Here is a 13,665-nt window from a genome sequence, read left to right as displayed (position 1 = left end):
AACTGGACTCACACTGCATATCATCAAATCTGTAAATAACAAACTCTGTGTCTTTGTGCCTCCATCACTTTTTTACCATCATTATCTTTAAATTATTTTTAAAGAGAACCGTAGACCGCAGAAATCACTAATGGTTACGTAGTGAGCATTTATCCCTGATGTCCACTGGACATTGTTATGTTCTGGTTTGACTTATCTCAGAAGTGTGCAAGTCATTTGTGAATTATATACAGTGGGAAGTAAATGTATGTGAATCTTTTGGAATTCCATGATTTTCTGCATTAATTCATCATGATTTGTGATCTGCTATTCATTTATGTCAAGCGTATTAACATGTCTAAAAAAGTGTGTAACGTGTCTAAAATAATACTTAAAAATTCTGTTCTTTATTGAGAAAAAAACATAAAAAACCTCACAGTGCAAGTGGAAAACTATGTGAACCATACATTCATGACCTTGTGCATTTTCAGAGGATCTACGATCAAGAATTGTTGCTTTACATAAAGCTGGAAAGGATTACAAAGTGATTTCAAAGACTTTAGAAATTCTCCAGTCTACAGTCTACAAACAATCTACAGATGGAGACACTTTGGGACTGTGGTTACTCTACCAAGAAGTGAGCGGCCAGTCAAAATGACCTAAAGAGCACAACAAACACTCTTAAATGAGGTAAAGAAACAACCCAGAGAGACTTGAGATTTGAATGCATTATTGGAACTGGCTTAGTCTGTATTGTAATCCTTACTCCTTTATTTCTAAAAGAGACCAAACGAAAGAAAGACACAGTACAGTAAGTAACATTGCATGAAACACTCCTAGTGCCACAGTTCAGATGAGGCAGTCTGGTCACATCTGTGACTCAACCTTGCTGTTGTTGGTTTAAATTCCGGGTTATGAAGGTTATGTACTCCATGAGTCACCATACAGTGTGACTGATATGCTAGCAGAAGCAGGCGGTGGTAAAGGTGGTCCATTTAGAGGGACATAAAAACAACAGCCCTGACACATATTCACATCCAAACTGCTAAACCTACAATTGTAATGCTTTTTTCATGCGTTCAGATGTTTTGTTACATTTAAGGCTTTTAGTGCCATTATTCTATTTTTAAGAATGCCATGCATGGGTAGAATCAAAGATGAGATCACTGTACAATAACTCCAAAGAAAAGATGAACAAACATAAATAAAACTTATTTTGCTACTTCTCAATGTTGTAGATTAGAATGATTAATTGCATTACTCATTAATCTACAGATTATTTTCTTTATTAATCAGTTGATAGTTTTGCATGTAACATAGCATGGCTGGCATAGAGTAAATAAATAATTCACTATAGTGCAAGATTACCAGTCCACTATGTCACATCACCAGAACAGTTGGACTCTATTTGAAGACCCAAGTGCAAACATGAAGCAACAGAAAAAAAGAATCACTTATTACTTCTGACAGGTAAGTAGCAGGTTAACAACCAGAGCTTCAACAAGATATACAATGTTAAGGTATGCACCATGTGGATAGCTTAGCAATGATACATGGCATCGATAGGTAAGTAGATTTACAGATACACAGCATGTACAGGTTAAAACAGAAATCAATTTGGTCAAGCTGAAACTGTTGCAAAGTAAACATGCTACAGTGTTTGCAGGTGTGATAGTTTGCACATATGTATAGTCAATCATGCATATAACTCTTGGGAAACCAGCAACCACATAAAAGCAACATTTGGCATCATTGTGTGCTGAGTATGCACGAATGTGACCTGTTAAGTGAATAGACAAAGGGCGGAACTGTGACAGAGAGACTACAGGACTAATTATCAAAACAACAGACAACTGAGCAAAATGATATTCAGAGTTCTGTTGGGTCCTTCACAGGGAAAGTGGAACAGGTGGACTTGGGTCACAGACGCACATAATACTTAGTAGAGATATCAGCCATAATGTCAAATGTGAACATGAATTGGGTCTTTTGTCATACATTGTAAAATGATTGCAGAACATACATTGTATAGCCAGAGTTGGCTGAAACCCAGTATGATTTTCGTAAACTGACTGTGATGACAGGCAGTTTCTAAAGACAGGTAGCACTGGTGGTACAAGGATAGTGTATAGTTTCAATCAGTGACTCTGGCGCCTTTATCATCCTAGTATTCAAAAGGATGTGGTGTTAACACTTTTTCCCAAAGCACATTTAGAGTAGCCTGGAGATACTGACTGTAACAGACGTAACTGTGCCAATAAAACCATAATATAGCAGGCTTAAAAAACTCATACTTGTAAAGTTAATTTGGTATAATGTTAATGAGGCTCCAGCCGCAACTCTGTCACACTGTCCCTTGTGTACTTACCTGTGTTAGGAGGCATGGCTAGTGGAATACAGGAGTCTCCCTGCCCCGTGGATGGAGAGGACAGTAAGGTCTTGGCCAAGAAGGCAGAGATTGGTTGAACCAACACAGATGTCAAACTTCTTCCAGGCTCTTTTGATCCCACAGCTAAAAAGAAACAAAAAAAAACACATGAAGAAACACAGCAGAAGTCAAGAAGACAACCAGAGTGAAGCTAGAGGAAAACAGACCATACACCTATTCCTATAGGTTATACATGATTATACGTTTTAAATGTTTTGTAAAAAAAAGAAAAAGAAAAAGATGTACCTTTATGAGTAGGTGAGAAGTACCAAGTATGAAAGACCGTGGACTCATAAGTGTTTGGACGTTACAATTTATTCAGTTGAGAGGATATAGTGTATTGGTTATAACAGAGTTAATGAAGCAGTTTGTTGTTAACAGATGTAATTTAGCTGGTTAATTACACACTTTAAAAGAGCCAGACATATGAACATCAGCTGGCCTCAATATTACAGAAATACATTATTTTATTGTCTGTTTTTCTTGTTTACTGTGAAATGAGGTGTGGAAGGTATGTACAGATGGTCACATGAAGTCACAAGCAGACAGGCAAATTTAAGCTCTCATCTTTTCTCAAACTTGGAACCATGCTACTTGAAAGCTAATGCAGGTCGAGCACAGTGGGGAGTGTAGTATAAGGCGGCTGATGAGATAGTTTGTCACTGCCAGCAGCAGTTGATCCGATATGATGGGAATGCAGAGATACTGTATCCCTTTTCTGTATTGCTGTTTTCTTTCCACAGTGTACTATTTGTCAAAGCAGAAATGCTACAAAAATAATCCAAAAACACACTGTAGCGTCACATTTCACACTGTATGGTGTTTATTAAAACTCTCAGTAACTGTTAGGCGGAGCAGCAGGGTCCAATCACTACGACTACAGTCTTATGTCTATGTCAGTTACTTACTCGTGTTTGTCCTTCACAGGTTTAATTCATCCAGTATAGAGGTGTATGTGGTGCATGTTCTTGTGACCTGACTGCTAATACAGTGTTTCACAAGTGAAGCCAATCAGCCCGCATGGGCACCTTACAAATTTCCTTCCTGATCCTTGCTTCGGGTGCATTGCAGGCTTAGTTCATCACATTACAGTGCCATTCTCCTGTTTTGTATCATGCGTACACGAGATACACTCATAACACGTGCTAGGTATGGATGAAAACCACGACCTACAGTACAATGTACTATGCAAATCCAAAGGTTATAGAGAGCAGAGGCACGCTTCACTGACGTCAGGCACACACTAATTGTGCAGTGCATGTGAGACATTTCATTAAGATGGAAGGTTTTATTGTCTTTTAGGAAAGATAGGACATGCATTTCCTATAAGGATAACTTGTTGATGGATGTTAAAACATGTGATTAACATGTGATGTGGTAAAAATGATCAAACATACATTGTTATAACAATATGGTTTCATATTTATGGATATAAAATTGCAAATACATCCAAAGTATTTCCAACACTCTTTGGCACTGCTTCACTGTTGCATACAGCTGTGTCAGCTGTGTAACGTAACAGTTCCTTAAACTGGGTGACATAACTACTATCAATACACAGATAAATGTCCAACCATTTTTTTGTTATCTAGTTAAGTCTAGCCTTACTACTGTAATCCTAATAACAACAACAAAATAAGTTACCACTCAAAGCGTTTGCTAAAGAAATGCATCACTGTTTAATGCTAATGCTGTATGCACACTCCAAAAGGGATGGGTTCAGATTTAAGGGTGTGGCAAATACAAATTTGGTAGAATTTTTTGAACATATAATGAACATAGTAGGTCTGTTTATTTGTACAACACTCACTGTATGTGGTTCTAAAATGAGCATGATAACCATGTCTGAAAAAACATTATACAAACATATGCAAATGGATCATAATTGTAGAAATTGTAACTCTTTAGGAATCTTTGAAGAGAGGCACCTCATGGACTGTTTAAAGAAATCAATCACAATCCTTCATGCGTCCACTGACTGATCTTGTTATTCCACAGAAGTAGGACATTGCCATCTGCTAGATTAAATGGTTGTCAGGTTAGAAAGTTGATGGAATGTTTGACTTTGTATCAGACCAACATACACGGATGGCCACTGACATAATGCAAAGAATATGATTTACATTCGGCTGAAAACACAACACACATAATGTAGAGGAAGAGAAAGGGACACCTGGAAAGCAGCTAAATCTTTTTTCGGCACACCTCGTAAAATGAAGTGATAGGTGATTAAAGACCTCATTAGATATATTTCCTGTTAAATCATATCATCAATATATTCTCTTTTACGGGAGGTTAAGTCCAGATTGTGAGGCTGGCTTGGGAATCTGGTGATTGTAGTTTCTGTAGCAAATTGCACGATGTGTTTAGCAAGGAAGTGAAAGGAGATGTGCTTATGAGGACTGGGCCCTGCACACGGACAAATAAATCTGTCCAAATAAGATATGTTCATGAGCGCTGTCTGATTTGTTTTACATCGGGTTAACAGTGAAACGCCATTTCATGTAAAAATGACATGAAAATGCAACCAAAATAGTGGCATTGTGAGAATCTTTGCATTTAAATACATCTTTTAGAAATATGAACCCTGTGTTTGAGAAAAAATACACTTATATCTAATTGTTCTTTATTAAAAGTGAGTCAGATGACTGGGGAGAGATTAGCTCACACCCAGTGACACAGTCTTGTTCTGCTGAGGTTGAACTGGCCAAAAGTCATAAAATTCACACAGACAGAAATTGTGGCAAACCAACAACTGTGCCATTTTTAACATGTGCATAAATAGTTCAACAACTTGCTGTCTCCACTGTAGATAAAAGTGCACCACAAGCTGCAGCTGCGGAAATTTGCGGACCGTAAGCATATATATTTTAAAACATGCATTTGTGTCAGAGGTTAAAACATCTGAGTGCTGCCAGCCATCAACACTAAGGTGATCCAACACTATTACTGTACCGCTACTGCAACACTCTTTGTGATGGGTGATGTTTGGAGAGCCAATAACAAAAGTACTTGCAAGAAAAGAGGTCTGGGTTTAAATTGAACAATTGTTGCATTTCTGCCAAGAAATTGTGTATTTATTGTTTTATTCATTATTCAGATCACTCGCACAAGTAGCTGTCCTAGAAACTGTTACAAAAAAGCTGGTCTGTATATACAGCATGTACACTTTTAACTATACAGATGATCTATCATGTTCAAAAGTACAGCTTAATCACCAGTGTATTTCCTGTTTGAAGACCATTATTCATACCATTCATTATTCAGTCATATATTGTAACTTTATGTTAACTCACACAACAATCCTATCCTAACCCTAACCAACTAAACCCTGTGCCTAGATAAGAAAACCATAAGCTTTAGTTTTTTGCAAAAAACAAACAACCAAACAACCTGCTGTAGTATGAAGGAGTAACATGAGAAGCATGCGGAGCAGGTACCTACTGTACTGACCCGTGATAACAACAGATATAATGGCCTTTGTCATCATGCATGATCACACCCAAAGTGGGTGGAATCGCAGCTTACTGCATAGCCTCAGAATGGTGAGAGTTCCCTCAGTGTTCTGGCTCTTGTCCACAACAACACCAAAACCACGAGGTGGCAAAATGTAAATTCACAAGACTGTGTGACATTGTGTGCTGTAGTTTATCAGGGATAAGGGTTAGGGAAACCACTATCTTGGAGAATACATAGTTCAGTTTCATTTTTTTTCCTTTGCCATTGTTGAACGACAACGTCTTAACAAACTGATGAGAGCAGCTATAACTCATTACAAATGAATGCACCCTTTGTCCCTAATATCTCATTTCGTCAGCCAGTTGTATCTTGTATACCCCATTAACTTAGGCGTACTGTTACTTTCTGCTTTCTTGCAGCTGATCCATACTTTGTCCAAGTTTGTGAATAATCTATACCCTACTCTTAGATGTGAGGACAAGTTCAGCAACCCTTGAGAAATCCCTCGTGGTTACTTTGAACCAAACTTTTAGTCAATAGCTTTCTTGTGGCTGGTCTAGAAAGTGTCTCAGTCACATTTCAGCACCACAAGCTAATTAATAATCCATGAGCAACACAGAAGACAACAGAAGAGTGAGGTGTGGGGTTAGAGGGAGAGGAGAGAGGAAATAAAGAGGGGAAATAAAGCAAAAAAAAAAAAAAAGGGGGAAGCCATGTCAAGAGGTGGTTGGAGATGATTGTAGAAAGGGATGGCCTGAGAGAAGAACAGATAAAAGGTTAGAGGAGAGGAGAACAGTAGATGAATCAGCAAGAGAAGACAAAGTGAGGAAATGACAAGCAGATGGGGAAGAGATGGCGAAAGAGTGGAGGAGACACTGGAGGTCGGAAAGCTGAGAGCAGTAAGAGTAGGAAAATCATAGGAGTGGTGGGAAAAGAGGGAAACTACGACATCAAGGCTATAGTAGCTACTTCAACTTTTAAACATTTACCAAGGAATGTATTATTGCTCTTGTATCTCATTCCCAACCAACATGAGCTAGTTACTGTGGAAAGCTCTCAGTCAGTACTGCTGGGCTATGTGTTATAAGCCCCAAGAACAACACAGGCCAATAAAAAAAAAAAAAAAAGACAGCAAGTGCAAATGTCAGAAACACTTTTGTTGTTGACATTTTCCGACTACACTTTTTATAGATTAACACCGTCAATAACTCTTGTTGTTATAGGAACCAGTGTTTATCCTGGTTTCTCCTCATATTTGCTAGCTCCAGTGTATTGTATTTTATCTGAAACTGAAATCCTGACCACGGTATATGGAGGAGCAAGACACTCAGTGTTGAGATTCCCAGCACTTCATTATGAGATACACTAGAACATTCTCTAAAGCCGTCATTAAAGGATGCTTGAGAGCGATTGTCTTTGATGTTGGACTTTACTTATTTGCCCTCATGTTTTCCCACTCCACATAAATCTCGTCTTGACAAGCTTCTTAGACATAATTAATTCTAATTTATGGCTTGAAGTAATTAGACAGGGTAGCATCAGTGAAGTTTACTTGTGCTTTTTGTTTACTGGAACATAAAGACTGTGGGATGTCAGCATGATGGATGTCATACAGTATGGGCTCTATACAAATGTTGAACTGTATTCGCCCTGATCCAACCCTGCAAACAGTTTGACAAAATTGGTAATAGTCTAATAATATTTTGCCCTGAATAAGATGTAAATGTGTCAAACAGCATCTCGCTTTCACACTCTGCAGAGCAGATTCGTTTTCATTTGAAAACAAATATGAACATGGCCGGTGATTTCTGTGTCTGCTCTGGAGGAGGAATTTCACTTACTCTCACATTAAACATACATTTAACATACACACACACAGCCCCATTTCCAAACACTGTGAAATGTAAAGAGGAACTGAGTGCAGTGATCACCATTGTGTTAAAACCCTTTTTTGTGGGAAAATAGTAAATCTGAAATAAGAAACAGATTTTCTTGAAAAATATTTTCTCACTTTGAATGTGACTCCAGCAACATTTAAAAAAAAAAAGTTATGACGGGGGGATGTTTACCACTGTGTTGCATCACCTGTTCTTTTAAAAAGACGCTGAGCTGATGAGATCAATGACTTGACTGAAAGCAAAAAGATGATGCAGATCCACCGTTTCAAACTTTGCCTCATCAGACCACAGGGCCGTTTTCCCACTTCACCTCATCTTCTGTGAGTTCAGACCCCGGCGAAGGCAGCAGCACTTCTGCATTCTGTTTATATACAGTATGAGTGGTAGAGTTTTCACTTGTGGATGTAATGATTTCCACTACATAATCCTCGTAATGTGGTGCTGCCTGAGGGCACAGACAGCTCGGCCATTCATTGTTGATTTTCAACCTTGTCCCTTATGTGCAGAGATTTCTCCAGATTCTGTGAATCTGTTCATTTTATTCTAATATTTTTGTAGATGAAGACAAAAAATCTCCCAATTCTGTGTCTTCTTACGTAGCTTTCCACTGAGTGACGTCATTCTTAGGCTGTTCAAGTCACCCCATCCTTACTTCTGACAGACTCAGCCTCTCTGCTCTGCTGTTTTTATAACCTTACGCTATGATCCCAGCTGTTTGGGAAGTCGGGTTGTACGACAACTAAATAGTATTGTACAAGTTTTTCACATTGACTTCCTTTAACCATTCAAACAGTATCCTCTATTACTTCCACTGTGAGATAACTTGACTTGACACACTTATTATCAACATTTAATGTGCTGTCTTCTTTTGTCAACATGGATGATATTCATACGTTTGTCTAGGTATTAACCTCAGATGACAACTAATGAGTCAATAAACAAACAAACAAACAAAAAGATAAAAACAACAGAATTAACATACTATAAAAACTAACTTCACCACAGAACTAATCTGATTTCTAGCAGCTTCTGTCACGTCTTTTTCTTCCTTCCACCATATTTCCACTGTGAATTCATAGCCAGGGGACCAATTGTCAATCCAATGTAGCAGTGAAACATTTTTAGAAATGGTTATAATTTTAAAAGCTCAAGTGTTTCAGTTCTTGTTCCTTCCGCACATTTTCCTCTTTAAATGTAATTTTTTTTCTTGGACTTTAACCTTACAGCAGCCCTTGTTCTGCTCATTTTCCCCCATTCTCCTGAATGTTCAGCGAAGTGAGAAGTCTACAAATCAATATCTGGGCTGTGCCCTCGCACTGTAAAACTGTCTTTTCATTACTGGACACTGATATTAACTGATATACAGGCTGACAGACCAGCTCCATTGGGCCAGACTTGCGCAGGCCTCTTGCATCTTGACACATTCACAAAGGCGAGACCAGCTGCTGCCTCCGTGATGTGCAGGGGAGGCAGAAAATCATCAAACCGCTTGGATGAGAAACTGTCAAGAACTAGGTGTTTGAGAAACTGCTTGATTTCCCAACTGATCTGTCTATTATCAGTAATATACTTTATGATGTAACGTTAAAGAGGCATCGAAGCCATTTTCAATCCCTATTATAATTCTTTTACTTTTGCTACTTGTATTATGAAGTAGGAATGTGAAAAATCATATCTACTACATTGGGCCTTAGCAGGTGACACTGTCCCTGTAGTAATTTGCATTTCATAATTTTAGTAATGTCCTTCAGAGTCTGGCAATACAGTAGCTGAAAGGAACACAAGTACAATATTCAGTAAGTGGTTCTGTAATGTGAATATAACATAATTCACAGTGCAACATGTAATAATATTTTCTGTATCAGTATTTGGTCAAAGAATAATTACATGTTAAGACCAACCCCAAAATCCATCAACCTAAATGACTATAAAAATGATCCCTCCCTCCCATATGACCTAAAGGAGCATCTCTTAAAATAGCACCCTAATGATAGATGACACTAATGGACATTTGTTGCCATAAAAACAAGTTCCATATGGCTTTCCATGACAGCCATATGGAATCATACAGTTCCATGTCATTACAGAACCTAACAAAGTGTCCTAAACAAAGCATTTCTACAAACTAAACTGCACTCACAAATATTGTTTGTGGGGATCATAGGGATTATGTTTTGATTAACATGTAGGAGGATATGGTCACTATTCATTTAAAAGGCAATTTGCTAATATGTTGTAGATGTTTTGTTGTGGTGTATGGCTTATTAGAGAAAAGTTAATGTCTTTCTCTTCACGCAAATGTTTTTTGAACAGTGCTTTTCTTGCCAAAACCAAACTTGATCTAATTACAGTCGCTCAAAAATCCTAATCATGTTTGCCGTTTAGTTGCAGAGGAAGGTCACTTTTAGGAGACAGGGTTAGTTACTTAGACACAGAAACATCTTGAGTTAGCGACAAAAAACTATAAATATAACTAAGATTTCCAGTCATCCAGGTGAAGTTATGTGGAAGTTCAGTCCCAGCAGCTGGACTTCCTTCTTTGTAATAAGGAAGTCCAGTTGCTGTGTGTGTTATTTGAATCATTACATGAATATTAATTTTCTACATATCTAACAGATTTAAAATATCACTCAGAGTTCTGCAAAGATACAATAAATAAAAAAATGACTGAGAATTCACTGTGTGCGTCAGTTGTAGAGCAGTTGCAGCTGTTGAAGTCGTCAATAAAGTAAATAATTATTTACAAGTACATTTCTAATCCTGCTGTTTTCAGACATGCACTTACACTACATTTGTGTGAATATATTTGCAATCATTATTCTTACATACAGAAGCAGCATCTATATTGTATACCAGAGTTATTATAATTTATGTAATCATGTATTTATTCCACTGCAAGTTCAAGTGTGTTGAAGCCTCTAGTTTCACTCGCGAGCCCCGTAATTTACACTGGTGCGTTTTTAAATGGTGCAATCGTTTAACAACTTGTTCTGAGCTAAATGAAAACAAGAAACAACTACAACATGCCACATTTCAGAACACGCAAAAATTAATTTCTCTATTTAGATGTATTAATTTAAAGCAACTTGAGACTAAGTAATTAGTTCACCCCGCTGGCTGGACATTTTCTTGTTTAATAGAAAACTATCAATTGGAGATTAACTGAATTATTTTAGTGTACTACTGACGATTAGTGAGTAACTCCTAGTCATATCAACAAGTTGAAGTCCTGTGTCTTGTTGTTGACCCATCCATCCACTCCTGACTTCTCCTGACTTCAAATGCACCCTCTCACTGCACTGACCAATAAAACACTCTTAACATTCTATGTAAAATAATCTGAGCTGCCTACCTCACAATTGTTGAACAGTAAAATAATACCTGCCGTGATAAGTATCCACAGAACAACCCTGTTTAATTATGTTATCTACTCTTGTGCTGTGCTTCTGCCTGACTAGTAAGCTTTCAAACGTAGACATCTATTAGTCAAACACACCTTCTTAATATTCCCTCTTCTCACTGTTATCGGTAGCAATACAGCCGCCCTAACACAGCTCTGTACCTCCAGCAAACAGCATTAAACTATACCACAGCAGACCTCCAGAGAGTCTTTGTGCATGCACCACTGAGCCTCTTCTCCCCTCAATGATGTCTTTCTAGTGAGACAACAAATTTAATGGATCTATTATAAGAAATGGAAACAACACTCCAAGGTGACAACAAATCATTTAAATGAAAATTGCTTGCCTAACACAAAAGTTTTCTGACCCACTACTCATTTATTGGTGTTTCACCATCGCCCTGCGCTCTCATTTTTACACTGAGGTGTCATTTTATACAATAACTGCCAAGGACGTTTTTCAGGGGCAGGGGCTCAATCAGTATGGAGCTACATCATAATGGTGCAGTTATTAATAGTAAATGCATATACCTACGATTATCTCCCTGATAGACAGTGTAAACAAACTACTGTTAATAATCTACTGTTATGTTTTTTCCCATGATAGAAACACCTAAAATGTTGGAACATCCAGTGTCTGTTTCACCTTTTTGTTGGTCTCATGATGTTTATAATGTAACATCACTGTAGTAAACATGCAAATTCACTCTGAAGTTGTGTTGTAAAATATGACTTTTGTCATTTGCTCCATCAGGAGAGACGGGAGCCAATTCATTTATATTACCAGTTGACAACATGTAGCTCCTGCAGTGTCATGGCATACCCACCAGATATTTATCGCCACAAAGTCTGTCATGAGTATGGAGTTACTTTCTAATATTGCAATGAATGGGTGTTACAGCGAAGCACAGAACGTTACAGGAGCCTCGAGGTCGAGTCCCATCATCATTGCAGATTAAAACAACCATCTGTTTCTGTAATTCTAACCGGTTACATGATGAATGTCATGTGAGCTTAAGGAAACAGTCATTTTCCATGTTTTACATAATGAAATTATTTCAAATATGTGTTTGTAGCTACAGTGTGGGGTTATTTATGTCAATGGTTATATCTTAACAGAGTCAGAGCATCAGTATGTCAGTATCAGTCAGTCGTGGTCGTTCAACTGTTGGTACAAATGGAGCAAGTAAAGAACCTCAGGAAACATTCAAAGGACAAACTAACATCGTATTATTTCAGTTTTTTTTGCCTTAAACACCAAACATACATACACTGATCAGCCGCAACATTATTACTACCTGGTGGTTTTAATGTTGTGGTGGACAGACCTCTGGGTGCACACTCCGACAGGTCTGCAGCTACGCAGCCCCAGACAGGGCAAACTGTGTCATCAGGAAACTGGTGCTGATCTCAGCCATCACTGGGCGTCAACCCTAGACAGGTTGTCAGTCTATCACATGGCTGACACAGAGACACAAATCTATTAATACCTGCATTAGCATCTATGGGTAATTTACAGTCCTAGATTAACTGCGTGTCTTTGGATGTGGTGAGAAAAATGATGCAACCTGTAAACTCAATTCAAGTCCACAGCAGGCCAGCAGCTTGGAACTCATGACCTCCTAGCTGTGTCTGGGATCATTTTTAGATTTGCTTTAGATTGTAAGGCAGATAGGGTTAGAGTTAGTTTTGATATTTCAGCTAGAGGACAGTGCTTGTCTGTACAAATCAAAATGGCAGTTGTTATATTTAAGTCTGGATTGAAGTGGTGGATTGACCTACAGACACAATGCGTGCATGGATAGATACAGTATATGTGCCGTCTTACACAACAGGCCTGTAGTCCTGAATAATATATGACAAATGTCAAATGAAACATCATGAACCACATCACATATCAGACAGGCGTTGGATGAACACTTAGCCCCAAAGCTTGGCTCAGTCAGCTCTCGAGTCTGTTGTGAAAGTGTCAGTATGAACTTGCATGTGCGTAAGAGAAAAAGAAAAAAAAAAACAGATGATGGACAGAATTCTGCAGACGTGAACAAATGAGATGGCAGGAAGCATCTCACGGTCTCCTCCAGAGATCAAAGCAGAGGCTATATATAAGTTCCAGCTAATAAGCACGACAGGAAGGTCCTCTCCTCTCCTGTCCCTGTGAATATGTGACATCTCATCCTCAGACACTTTGCTAAGCTCACACCAGCAGGCAGAAGAAGGTGAGATGGAGATGGAGAGAAAGATCGAATTCATATACGAGACAGGAAATTATTCCGTTTCTCTGAGATATAATGTCAAAATTAAATCCAGTTTTTTGACGCATTTGTCTTTAAGTTTCTCTGAGGAGAAAATGCTCAGTAACCCACTGCAAAGTTATTGTGTCCCTGATGCTAGAAACTCTCACTGAAGCTAAATGGAAATAAAGAAAACAGAATTAAAGTTCCGGTTTAAAAGTCAAACTCAATCCACGCTGCATATTCGATTGTGTCCCACAACATTCA

General features: G+C 38.2%; 1 protein-coding gene across 2 annotated transcripts in view; it reads right to left on the bottom strand.

Moving 5' to 3' along the window:
* The window catches only part of LOC113152665 (inactive N-acetylated-alpha-linked acidic dipeptidase-like protein 2), a 385,573-nt gene that overhangs the window by 143,014 nt on the left and 228,894 nt on the right, over window positions 1–13,665 (bottom strand). For both annotated transcript variants that reach the window (XM_026346045.1, XM_026346046.1), the window contains one exon: window positions 2,348–2,491. In XM_026346045.1, coding sequence (XP_026201830.1) covers window positions 2,348–2,491 — 144 coding nt within the window. The remainder of the gene's footprint in view (window positions 1–2,347; window positions 2,492–13,665) is intronic.

This window comes from Anabas testudineus, chromosome 4, assembly GCF_900324465.2.
Source record: "Anabas testudineus chromosome 4, fAnaTes1.2, whole genome shotgun sequence".
In the NCBI taxonomy this organism is placed as follows: domain Eukaryota; kingdom Metazoa; phylum Chordata; class Actinopteri; order Anabantiformes; family Anabantidae; genus Anabas; species Anabas testudineus.
This window is presented reverse-complemented; position numbering and strand designations above follow the sequence as displayed.